The sequence below is a fragment of the Fukomys damarensis genome, unplaced genomic scaffold (assembly GCF_012274545.1).
Source record: "Fukomys damarensis isolate Sample0158 unplaced genomic scaffold, DMR_v1.0_HiC HiC_scaffold_33, whole genome shotgun sequence".
NCBI lineage: Eukaryota > Metazoa > Chordata > Mammalia > Rodentia > Bathyergidae > Fukomys > Fukomys damarensis.
This window is the reverse complement of record NW_022900945.1, coordinates 83,055-96,508: the sequence shown is the minus strand read 5'-3', so window position 1 is coordinate 96,508 and position 13,454 is coordinate 83,055. Positions and strand designations below refer to the sequence as shown.

The 13,454-nt window shown below is 38.2% G+C and overlaps 1 protein-coding gene across 1 annotated transcript in view; it reads left to right on the top strand.

The window, feature by feature from the left end:
* Nucleotides 1-13,454, top strand: part of CUNH1orf87 (chromosome unknown C1orf87 homolog) — a 73,051-nt gene that overhangs the window by 45,781 nt on the left and 13,816 nt on the right. Inside the window, exon 9 of the mRNA XM_010605223.1 lies at nt 10,731-10,795. Coding sequence (XP_010603525.1) covers nt 10,731-10,795 — 65 coding nt within the window. The remainder of the gene's footprint in view (nt 1-10,730; nt 10,796-13,454) is intronic.

Here is a 13,454-nt window from a genome sequence, read left to right as displayed (position 1 = left end):
GGAGACACCAGAGTACCAGTATCTTCCATGTAAGGATACAGCAAGAAGGCAGTGACTATCTGTAAGTCAGGAAGAAATCCCTCACCAAGAACAAAAGCTGCTTGGATTTTGGTCCTGGGATTTCCAGTCTAGAGCTCCAAAAGATGAATGTCTTTTGTTAAAGAGTATTCACACCCAGCAAAGGCACTTTGTGAAACTAAGACAATTTATTAGCCCTCAGTTTTATATTAGAATTCCAAACAAAAAGATATGTTTTTAATAGTTTTATGACTGAGCTAAGGAATGTTCATTTATACTAAGAGCAACATATCTTTTTTTTTTTTGGTCATAGAAAGACAAACTAGAAAACATTTCCTTCTATCCATCAAGAACTAGATTTGCCATTCCACTTTGAACAACCAACCCATAGGACAAACACATAAAGCATTGTTTTCAGGGGTTGGATATCAAGCATTATAGAGCAGCAATTATAGAACAGGAAAACCAAAAGCTGTTTCATTTAGAGTTCATCAGAAGAACAGCATATACATTACAAGGTAGACCTACAATGGAGAGTCAGGCACATAAGAATGCAAAAGGGCCATCTGTGCTGTGAAGAGCCAGAGAATCCAAGCAAAAATCAAAGGCCTGAAGCTCACTACAGACTTTCATGCCAGTCTGTATTGGGAAACCAAAGGGTCTGTGTTGGAAGGCTAGAGTCTTTGCTGGATTCCTGGACACAGGTGCCCAAAGCCTGTGGTGAAGACTAAAGCTCCTCCAAAGAAGCATTTGGAAAACAAGTGTGATCATCCCAACTCACTGCACAGGAGGGAGGAATCCAAACAGAGCCCAGCATTCTCCCTGAGATAAAGGGATAGAGTTTGGAGGGCAGGAAGACCAAGCAGTATAGAATGCTTTATAAAAAATCAGAGAGAAGAGAAATCTCCAGAGATGTCTTACTAGATTTCTAAGAAATGCTGTTAAGACTTATATAATTTCTGGCTGTTGCATTTATTTGATAAAACTACTCAAGACCAGGAAGAATAATATCAAAAAGAAAAGATAAAAACCTCTAGGTTTCACATAGCGCTGGTAATAGTTTGTGCTTCCACCATCCAGTGAAGAAAGCTTCCAAACACATGAGGCATTGTATGTGGAAGGCCCTTAGAAGATTAAATTGTCCTAGAAAAACAAAAATCTTAAAAGCCCTAGGAAAACTTAATGATGGTCTGCTTGCAAAAACTTTGGCTACATCCAGCAAGAAATCTCACAAATTTTCAAAGGAATTAAAAAAACTCAACCAACAATTACACTTCACACCTTCTAAAATACATATAAAAATTACTAGGCTTGAAAAAAATGAAGAAAAGCATGGTCAATCATTAGGATAAAAACCAACCAATAAACAGATTAAAAAACAATACAGTTAAGGGCTGGGGATTAAGCTCAGTGGTTCCACTGCCTGCCTTATAAATGTAAGCACAAAGTCCCAAGTTCAACCCCTGGTAGGAAAAAGAAAGAAAGAAACAAACAAATAATACAGATAATCTAATTAGTAATCAAGTACTTTAAAAGAGCAATTATACTTCACTTAAATATTAAGTATACTTCATTTATTTAAGAAAGTACAAAGTGTCATGAACATAATAGAAGATATAGAAGAAATAAAAATATACAAACCAAATTTCTACATAGGAAAAAAATACGATATTGTCTTTCTCAAAGAAAATAATCCTTGAATAATGATGAGGAAAACACTGAATGATTCATATTAGATATATTTGAATAGTGCTCTTCAAAATTGTAAAGGCCATGAAAAATGCGAGAAACTGTATAGCCAAGAAAAATCTAATGTGACAAAGAGTAAATGTAATGGGGTAACCAGGATGGAATCTGGAACTAAAAAAGGATAGTAGGTAAAACCAAAAATATTGGAATAAAATACAGGCTTTAGTTTGTCATAATGTCACAGTATTGGCCCCTACATTTTACTGTACTAATTAAATGTAAGATGGTGACAAAAAGGGAAATTGGGTGCAACTTTTTTGATAAATCTAAACTATTTGGCAAATCTAAAACTTTTAAAAGTAGTTTATCATAAAATTATACCTAAAACAAAATTATTCTTAGTAGAAGTAATAACAGATATAGAATAAAAACAGTGTGAAGACAGAAATAAACTTGAGCCATAATGAAACTCTGCAAAACAATGACACAAAAAATCAGCACAATATCACTAAGTTTTGTGATGACATCAACAGCCAAATGAAAAGAAATTAAAGTCTCAGAAAGGGAAGAGAAAGACAGGAGAATGGAAAATAATAGCAACAATAGCTGAAAGTTTTCTGAATTTGGAGAAAACTATAAAGACATGGACCTAAGAAGCTTGATGAATCTTGGAAAAAAAATGAAATAAACTGTCTGTCCCATTGCTGATAATGAAATTGCTTTAATCAGTGATAAAAAGTCTTAAAAGCACACAGAGAAAGAAAAAAATACTACAAAGCAAAAATAATAATTAAAACAGATTTTCATTGAAACAACATGATGGGTACTAAAACAGAGCAATATCTTTAAAGAATTAAAGAAAGAAAACCATCATTCAGAATTATTCATCTGGAAAAGTCATTCTCCAAACGCAAATGTGAAGCAAGTACTTTTCAAACATACAAGAGATGAGCAAATTCATAGCTTGTAGGTAAACACTATGATGAATATTTTTAGAAATTACTTCAAGCATAAGAAAAATAGTTACTCAAGGACTATACAAAAGAGTGACAAGTACTGAAATAGTAAAAATATGGACAAAAATTGATTTTTTCTCATTTTTAAAAACTATGAGGTAAAAATAACATAAGAACAATAGTGCCTGACATGCCTGTAATACCAGCACTGGGAAAGGCTAAGACAGAAGGACAGAGCACTATACTCTGAGATATACAGTGTGATATGAAAGTCCAATGTTTAACAACAGAGTATGAAGAAAGAGAAAAACTCAACCATTTCAATTGTTACAGTAAATGTAAATAATCTAGATACCCAATTAAAAGCAGATATTTTCATATTTCATTTAAAAAGAAAGAACAAACTAAATGCTGTCTATAATAACTCATTTAACATATAAAGACTTAGAGAAGCTAAAAGTAAAAAGATAGAAAGAGATTCTCCATACTGATTCTAACAAAAGCTGAAGCAATTATGTTTATATCTGGCAAGAGATGTTGTCACAAACTCATTTTATCGGTCGAGTATAACAGTCCTAAATATTTATGCACATAATAATGTAGCTTCAGCCAGGCATGATGGGTTACACCTGCAGTCCCACCACTCTGAGGGGCTGAGGCAAAAGGATTGCAAGTTCAGGCCCAGACAAGGCAATTTGGTAAAATAGCAAGACCCTGTCTCAATATAAATAAAATAAAATAAAATAAAATAGGCTGAAGATGTAGCTCAGTGTGAAGGCCCTGGGTTCAATCACAAAATAGCACAGGAAAAAAAGTCATAGCTTGAAGTTTACATAAAGAAAAATCGGAATTGAAAAGGCAATAGGCATATTCACAATTCCAGTTGGAGAATTAGATACATCCCTGTCAGTAATTGGTGGAGTAAGTGGACAAAATATCAATAATAATGTGGATGACTTGAATTGTGCTATGTATCCTCCACCTGAGTGGCTATTACAGAATAGTCCCTGTAGTAGCAGAGTACAGATTTTGTTTAGTTTTACATGGAAAATTCAAAGGATAAACTATATTCTGAGCCATGGATCAAGTGTCAATAAATGTAAAATGATTGAAATTATACAAAGTACAACAGCTCTCTTCTTGTGTTCAGGTCCCACATCTAAGAGTTCACCTACTCATGAATCAAAAATACTCAAAATAAAAAAATTGCACCTGCACTGGACAAACAGAGACCATTTTTTCATGTCTTTATTTCCTAAACAATACAATGCACCAACTGTATACATAGCATTTACATTGCATTAGGTACTGTATGAAGTCCAGAGATGGGTTGCTGTCTATGGAGGCTGTGTGCAGGTAGCACACAGACACTGCACCTTTGCATCAGAGATTGAGCAGGTGGGGATTTTGCTGCCCTTATAGATCTTGGAATAATGTCCTGCAGATACCAACTGATGACTATACATATTCTGACCACAATGGAATTGAATTAAGTCTTTCTAGAAATTTGAATGTCCCCAAATATTATAAAACTACATGTATTACTAAATAACACATAACAAGACAATCTCAAGGAAAAATGTGAAATATTTTGACATGAAGTAACCTGCACACATGGCATGCAAGGAACCCCTGGCTTTTCTTTGCTATTTGTATTTCATATCAGATCCATGAGTCATCAATTGTTAATCAGTCTGGACCTGCCCTGAGAGTATACCCAGGAACTAGTCCCTTCTCACCATTGTTACTTAGGTATACTCCATCCAAGCCACCATTTTATTTCTCTAAAATAGCCTGAACTCTGCTCTGTCCTGTCCTTAGTCTAACCTTCAATCAGATCGGACTATTCAAACATAAACCGTGCACATCACTATTCTGCTCCCAGCACTGCAGGAGTTCCCACATGCACCTTACTCTGACTTAGGATGGAGGAGCAGAGGCCATACAGAGTTCCACAGGACCCCCGCTCCCCATCATCTTCTGGTTCTATCTAGAGCTTCCTCCGCCAATTCTCTTCAGGTGCACTGTACCCGGTCCCCCAAGCAGGAGACAAACACACACCTTCACACCTATCCCCTTCACTTGGAATGTTCTCTCCCAGTTATCCCCATGTTCACTCCCTCTCCTTTTTCCACACTCTGCTCATGTATCCTCAGTGCTTCCTGCAGTAATGCTACTATTCGGGGTTGTAATCCCTGCTTTTTTCCCTTTAACCTGCTCACCTTTTGTTTTTTTCTGTATACTTCTCATCCTCTAAGTGATTAGGCAATCTGCTGGCTTCTCATGTCTGTTATCACTATGACTCTCCCCAAGACTGTAGTCCTGCCCGGCAGGCAGGTGATTTTAGTTCCTACTACTTGTCACTGTTTGTAACTGTGTATTTATGTATAGAATATCTTGATTTAATGTCTGCCTAATGATTTCCATATTGGAAAATAATTTGACTATTTTCCTCACTATATTTCCAACATCTATCCCAGTACTTGCACATGATAGGTACACAGTAGAGATCTTATGAATTCATTTATTAATTCTAATTTAAAGAAACATTTATCAAATGTCCACTTCTACCAAGGATGACTGTAGACACTAGAATATTGATATGAATAAAATAAAACTACTTCCTTCATGAAGTGTATATTCTAGCGGGAAAGAGAAATTCTAAGTTAGAATATATGGCATATCACATGAATGTAAGAGCAATATACAAAAATAAAGTGGGATAAAGATTATGAAAAGCATCAACCAATGAAAAAAATAATGAAGTCAGGACTTCAAGCCTAACCAGTGACTTTACATTGGAATAGCTTTGGACATGGGAGTTTCCCATCTATAAAATGCTAGAATCTGAGGGTAAAAGTGAGAAAGATGGGTAAGCTCAGACAGCAAACTGTTAGTATTGCATAAGGAATTGGTAAGTGGTGTGCACAGAGAGATACAGAATGGAAGTAAAATAATAAAAGCTTTATTTTGTTGACAAAAGGCTGATTACACTCAGAGCAGTGCCAGTGATTAACCCCGACTGGGTTGCAGCTTCTTCTTTTATGTGTTTTACAGCCATGATCTCATTCAGGTGGTTAATGTTTCATTTCCTCAGTTCACATTACCCATGTACATATTGCAGTGACAAGACAGTTAACTTTAAACCAGATGTAACAATTCTTTGTAATTAGGGAGTTTACCTTAAGATTCATCTAACTATCTCTTCTAGTGCACAGAAAGGGGGTGTTCAAGGCTAGGGATGAGGACAGATGTCCCATTTCATGGTCTATGCTTCCAGTGTCTGTTAATTGTGAACTGAAAAAAGCAGATTACTGTTAGAGGTAGCAGAAGTCATTTTACATTTTCCTAACATTTTGTAGATTTTTAATTTATTTACAAAAGTTCTCTCTGTACCATTAGAAGCTGAGTAAAAAACCAAAGGGTTGAATAAAGATTCACAAAGGGGCTCCTGTCTAGTGAAAGAAAAACCAAGCACCAAAGCTCATATTATACCTGGAACTTAGTAGAGGGCCAATAAATATTTATTGATTAAAAGTTGGATCCAAAAAAATAGGAACCAGGAAAATGAAACCAAGAGAGAATATGAAGCAAAGAAGGGGAAGCTACTTATCATTTTATTAATATTTTCAAGTTTCCACTATTTTGCACAAATCAGAGAAGCACACAAATTCTTTTATTCACTTTCCAATATTCAAGGATATCAAAACCATGAGAACTAAAGAATTGAATTTATAAGAGATGAACTTGTTTTGTCCTTAAATGATCATTGGCTAAAGCTTTTTCTGCTGAATTAAAGCCATTTCATTAAGGACTTTGTATGCAAACCTATATCCTCAGTAGATTAAAGATGCAATTTAGACACACATTTCAGGAGCTGAATGCACAAATCGTTATTTTAGTGCATATTGTCCATTAATCTGCTGTTCAATTGGGAACCCATTTGGAATGTGGCTGCTTGCTAATTAGCAGGATTCTAGTGCTGAGATGCTTCCTGATTAAATGTACTTTAGAATCAATAAAACATCAGGAGGGATTATAGTGATGTGGGATTAGCCTCATCTAACCAAATAGAATGAGTTGCATTACCTTCTTAAACTGTCAGGTTGCAGGAGCTGACAAGAGGAGCAATTTTGTAAGCCTTATAACACAGTTTTTTTTTCACATAGAGATTTTTGTTTTCTGCCATGTGCCTATCAATTAGCAAAGACATTAATGAATGACTGCCAGGGTAAGGTGATTTTGAGAAAGCCTTGATTATGATTTCAAATCTCTCCTAAGAATCACCCTAATGTAAAATGAGCTCAGGTTGTGTTTGATGGAAATTATTATCCCTGTTTTTGGCTGGGAACATGTAAGTCAGAATTTACATTTAATGTTTCTGTGTGACTGTAATATGTGGAAATTAAGGAGGGCAATGCTAGAACAGGAGGCAAACCAATATTCTAAAATTGTATTGGCAAATTAAACACTCTAAACCAGTTTAAAACACAACAGACTGGCCAGATTGTGTTGGGGAGGGGAATGAATAATGAAGCTAGCTTGAAAGCCCCATGAATAGAGGGGAGCAATTGACACAGCCAGGAGCAGGCCTTATCGTGCACATCTGGGAGTGCAATTAAGCTGAAAAGAACTGGTTTGCTAATCCCAGGAACAAGCAGAGGATTTCTGGAGATAAAGGAAGCATGAGGTGTCTAATTCATCAATTACTTTTTAAAGGGAATAGAAAATGTGTTAGGCAAAGAGCTATTAAAAATGTGGAATGGTCTGCCTGTGGTTGCACCTTAGAAATCCAGACTTGGCCTTCCCCTTCCAAATAATAATAATAATGACAACAATAATAATGACAAGGATGATAATGCTAATAAAGCTACCAACATTTATACAGTGTTTACTATATTCCAAGCAATTTTCTATATAACTATAATTGCTTTATAAACACTAACCTTTTAATTTCAATTTTTAAGTGAGGAAACAGGTAAAAAAGGCTAAAATCTCTATGAAACTGATAAGTGAGCTCAATGATAAGGTCAAATCAAATGCAAGTTCTTTGGCTTCAGGAACTTAGCTCTTAGTCACTAAAGTGTAGACAAATAAAGACACTCCTAGGATGTCACATCCTATAGGAAAAGTTGAATGAGGTGTAAACAAAACAAACTGGCATATATTTGACAATCATTTCTATTCAAAGAGAACAAAATCATACGGCATTAGAACTCTGAGGAAAATGAGGACAAAGCTCTCATAACGTGCTCTTTATTTTTTTCTGGACTTTTTCTGCTGGCCAAAACAGAGATTAAAAATTCTATTTGCAGATGTGTCTTAAGTTACTTTTCTTGTTGCTGAAACAAAATATCCAACGCCCAAAGTTAAAGAAGGAAAGCTTTATTTAGCTCAGTTTGTAGAGGTTACATTTCATATTTGGCTGTCTCTAAGGCAGGGTGGCACAGCAGAGGAATATTGCAGAGAAAAACAGTTCATTGTATGGAGCAGGGAAGGGGACATTATCCAAACCTCTACCATGGTTCCTGGCCTGTGAGACACTACAGCACAAGGAGAATTCAAGAACAGACAGGAGATTTAGAGTGGAGAAGCTAAGTCTTAGGTCCTGGTCAGTGATGCTAATGGCAGCAAAGACAAAGGCCCCTAAGCAATCCAGTATTTATCGAATACAATCATGAGAAGAAATAGGGAGCTAGGGAGCTTTGAAGTCCTCTAGTGAGGACACCCGGCATGATCGTGCCAGGCAAGGCTGTCATGGAGTAGTCGCTGCTTACTTGCCAAGATAGAAGAAACCAGTACTGGGACCAGGTGCAATTAGCAAGCAACCCACAAGGTCAGTGAGAAGCGATAATTCAGTGGAAAGGATTTTAATTGGGGTCACAGTGATCTCAGCTGTACATAATTCAGCAGGACCCTGCCACTTCACAGACCAGGACTTAGGTCTTGGTGACAGCCACTTAGCAAAGGAGCAATACTAGTCCAACTCTGCCAGCTGACATGCCCATTTGAGTCATGCAGGGCTTCAGTCCGACTCCTGATATAAAACAGTATAGTCGTATTAGGGAAGGTAAGAAGCATGTGCCACTCATAGCCCGCTAGTACTGGGAAGGAATGTGTCCTACAGTCTACGGCAGGCAGAAGTCAGGAAGGTAGCAAAGCCGTGAAGCAGCAAGGGGTCACATCAGATCTATTTCTGTGCTTTATATTATATCCAGGGTACGTTCTCTTCGGTTATGTAGCACTCACAGCCAGGGTGGGCTGGCCCATTATCTATACTCAGAACTGTACCAAACCAATCAGTAGACTAATGTAGTAGTCACACTTCCTTAATCCCAACATCACACACTCTAGATCCAGCCATCTCTGAAAATCCCCACCTACAACCATAGGAGGTTTTGGGGGAACAACTAGATACAAAAGCCACAACAAGCTGTTAGCACCAGAAATTGTCTTTTGCTATCAAAAGCAAAAAGAAATATTTTAAAATCATATAAAATAACTCACAGAATTTTGTAAAAACAGAACTTCATGAAGGACCACAACCAAAAGTTAAATGGCAGATTGGGACAGAGACAAAGAGGAAATGGGGAGGGAAGGTTAAGTAATAGACAGGGACTAATTAGAGAAAGTGAGTTCCAACATTAGCTAGAGCAGTGTGTAGTCCTGACACAAGCAAAGGTGAGTGACTTTAGCTACTGATGCCTAGCTCAGTAATTTTGAGGTTTAAATGACTACCTGATTATCATCTGCAGACACATTGCTTATGGCAATCCTTCCTGAGCCATTCACTAAGAATTACCTGAGTGGGGCATCTTTATCACCTCTGGGTTCTTTTCTGAGTTACAATTTGTTCTCTACTTGCAATGGCAAAAAAAAAAAAAAAAAAAATGGAAAAGAAAAAGAAACTATTTCCGAAGCCCCCTTCCACAAAAGCTTTAGAACTGATTTCATGTTTGGTTATTGAAATGCAGTTGTACAAACTGGACAGGCAGAAGAAGGAGTGGAATGTTGGGGCTGCGGTGATAGTGAAAGGGTTTATTTGTTTCCCTGCAGCAGCAGCAACTCCTGAAACTGCCCAGTATTATTTTTTCTGGTGACTAGGGTGTACCTGATCCTGTGTGGTCACCACCTTCAAGGTCTGGGGATATTGAGATAGCAGCCAGGTTTTCCTGCACTTCCTGGTCTCTGGACCATATCTGCTGAGCCGTGACCCAAACCCAGGCCTTGGGCTCCACTCTCCAGCCCACTAGGCTGACAGAAACTTTTCCTATGTCAGTGATGGTTAACCTATGGCACCAGTGTTATTGTATTTTTCTTTGAAGACAAATGATTTTAAATTTTTCTAAACTAACACCTCAGTATTCAGTTTTCAGTCTTGGAATTTTGCAATAAATAAGTAGGTTTCAGGTTGCAGTTTAGCATGTGGTCTCTAAAAGGTTCACCATCACAGCCCTCTAGCAAAGCCCTTGTAAATGAAGATACCTATCATGCCTGATGACGTGATACAGCCTGGCCACCACCCTTCCCAGCTTGAACAGGGTCACATCACACCTGGTGGGAAATTTTGCTGCCTGCATGGAAAGCTGTTACAGACAAACGAGGCTCTGACAGGAAAGGCCACTGCATCTCAGCCCTCAGTTCCAGGAAACATCTCAATCGCTTCCTGGTCCAAGAAGCACAGACTTCACTATCTTTGCCCCGGATTTCCTAAGGCAACGAGTCCTCTGACCAATGCCTAGCATCCACCTAGCAATCACTTCTCTACTTAAGTCTATGCTCTCCCCTCTGCTCATTGCTGCTTCCCACTTAGAGTCAGCCCACCTGCTCTGCACTTGAGTGAGTAAAACAGCTTCACTTGTTCACACAAGGCAAGCCCAGGTGTTTTCTCTGCTGTCTGAGTCTCTGGTGCAATATCTCAGCAGTTTCCATCTCCTGCATTGAACGTCAGTGATACAGGTACTGAGAAGCTCACTCAGCATCACCTCAGCCAGCAGGAATTTCCCTGAGTGTCTTTCCAGGGCAGCCACACTGGTTACCAATGTTGCACTTTCTTTTCTTATACAGATGGCAAAATTTTGTTGAGTTACTGAAAAGAGCTTCTTTGGACTTATTGTCTGGCTTACCCACAGGTGAGTACCTCCTGAGAGATATCTTATTTTATTTTCCAATACCATTGCTAACTACGTTGCTTAACAAGAGTAGTTTGTTTGTTGGGTTTCATCTCATTCTTCCCAGAAATGTATTTGATCCACATGAAGAAACGGGGAGTGAGAACTGGCTTAAGGCTCTTCTCTTAGGCCTCTTGGATCATAGAAGGCATAATTCTCCAAGGTTTATCCATTGTGGACATTCTCTAGTGGTAGCCCTTGAGGATGAATGCAACACACTTACCAAATATGTTGGTGTTCATTAGAATGGAGGCTGAACAGCCCCTTTATCTAGACTCCTGCAGCAGGGTATTTAGCCTATCTATATCACAGCAAAGTATCTCCAAAATGTATTTATGGGTATGCCTGTATGTGTGTATGTATATGTATATGTGTATGTGTTTGGGGCAGCATTTTTTGTAAATTAAAAAAATGGAAACAATGAAAATATCCTTCAGGAACCCTTTAGTTAAATTATAGTACAACCAATTCATGAAATTATTCAGTAGTATGATAACATGACTGGGACACTAAGGGAAGATTTCTAAGATGTATAAATTAAGTGAATTTATAAAGATGAAGTGAGCACCAATTCTTATTTACCAATTAATGTGCTTTAAAAATGTCTGATAAAAAAGTTGATATTAATCTACTCTGGTAGTTTCTTAACTATATCCATCATCCACTTACTGATTTACCCACTGAATCAAAGATACTTAAAAATGTATGTGTGTGCATATGTGAGTTGGGAATGGGTAGATCAGTCTGTATACAAGTTGAAAAACAGAAACTTTACTAGGTATTTCAAACGGAGGGAAGTCACCATAGGAGAGTGGTATCAAGTAGAAAGCTAAAGGAATAAAAGCCAGTGAAAAAAGTATTCACTTTCCAGGGCTACTGTAACAAACTACCATAATTTTGGTAACAACAGAAATTCTTCGCCAGAGTTCTAAAGGCTACAGCGATGAAATCTAGGTGTTTTCTGGGTTTTGCACCCTCTGAGGGCTCCAATAAAGCCTCCTTGCTTGCCTCATCCAGCTTCCAGTAGCCTGGCCTCTCCTGCTTGCTACTCTGTAGTATCTCTGCAACCAAAGTTCCCTCTCCTTTCCTTTACAAAGGCACCAGCCATTGAATTTGGGGCCCTTCTAGTCTCTAATAACTCATTTTAACTTGATCACATCCACAGAGACTCCTTCCTTTCTGTCTTTCTTTCCTTCCTTCCTTCCTTCCTTCCTTCCTTCCTTCCTTCCTTCCTTCCTTTCTTTTCTTTCTTTCTTTCTTTCTTTCTTTCTTTCTTTCTTTCTTTCTTTCTTTCTTTCTTTCTTTCTTTCTTTCCTTCCTTCCTTCCTTTCCTTTCCTTCCTTCCTTCCTTTCCTTCCTTCCTTCCTTCCTTCCTTCCTTCCTTCCTTCCTTTCTTTCTTTCTTTCTTTCTTTCTTTCTTTCTTTCTTTCTTTCTTTCTTTCTTTCTTTCTTTCTTTCTTTCTTTCTTTCTTTTTCTTTTTTTGGTACCAGGGATGGAGCTCAGAAACTCGCACTTGTGAGGCAGGCAGTGGAACCACTGAGCTAAATCCTTGGCCCCTGCAGAGTCTATTTTTAATAAGGGCAGATTCATAAGTACAGAGGAAAAGACGTTTTAGAGGACACAGTTCAATCCATAATAGTGGGATGATTCAGACCTTAGAAAAACTAGGAAGCAGCAACTATTAGGATCAAAGAAGGCACATCTTATAGAGAAAGGTGAGCTACAACAGAATCTAGGGCCAGTACACTGCAGATCTGGCTCCGGGATCTCCAGGAAAAAGCCAAGTCTCTGGGAAAGATGTGAAGGTAATGCCACACAACTGGTCCTGCGAGGGACATGTGATTTGGAGCTCAGCCTTCTCACACAGTTGTTGTACTTGGATCTCACCCAGAGCACCATGTGGCCAGTTAAGACAGCTGAAAGAAAGCCCCATGATTGCCCATCCAGTCTAAGGCTTCACACCCGCCCGTGCTAAGATGCTACCTATGCCCTTCCCCAGTGTCCTCTGTCATCACATGGCCCTTCTTTCTGTGTCCTGCAGTATCTGTGTCCAGACTTCCTCTTTTTACAAGTACACCAGTCAGACTGGATGGGGACTAAACCTAATAACCTTATTTTAACTTAATTACTTCATGTAAAACTTCAGATCTCCAAATAAGTCACATTCTGAGCTACTGGGCATTAGGTTTAGGGGTTACCATTCAGCTCATAGCATAAGCATTTCAGAAAAATGTGTAAAATATAAGCTAAAGCCACAGTTTTGCAAATAATCATCTTAAATTGGATCACTCATTTTATCTCACTGGACTTTTACAATGGAAGACAGAGAGAGAAGAGGGAGGGGAAGAAAGACTGAAGGAAGGGCGGAAGGAAATAACCTGTTCTGTTGATCTCACAGAGGGACTGCGAATCTGAGAAACAAGTGTCACTACTGTTGTCAATATATCACTCTCCAGAGTAGTAAGAGCGATAAGGCTGTCGGGTCTCGCTGTTGTTACGGTGTATGACAGTTACTGTTCACTGAGAATGTTTTGGTCTCTTCCTGTTTGTGTGTTGCTTCATCTGTGATGAATAAATGCTCTTAAATTGTGAGTAAGCTCTTTTATTAGACTGCCCTAT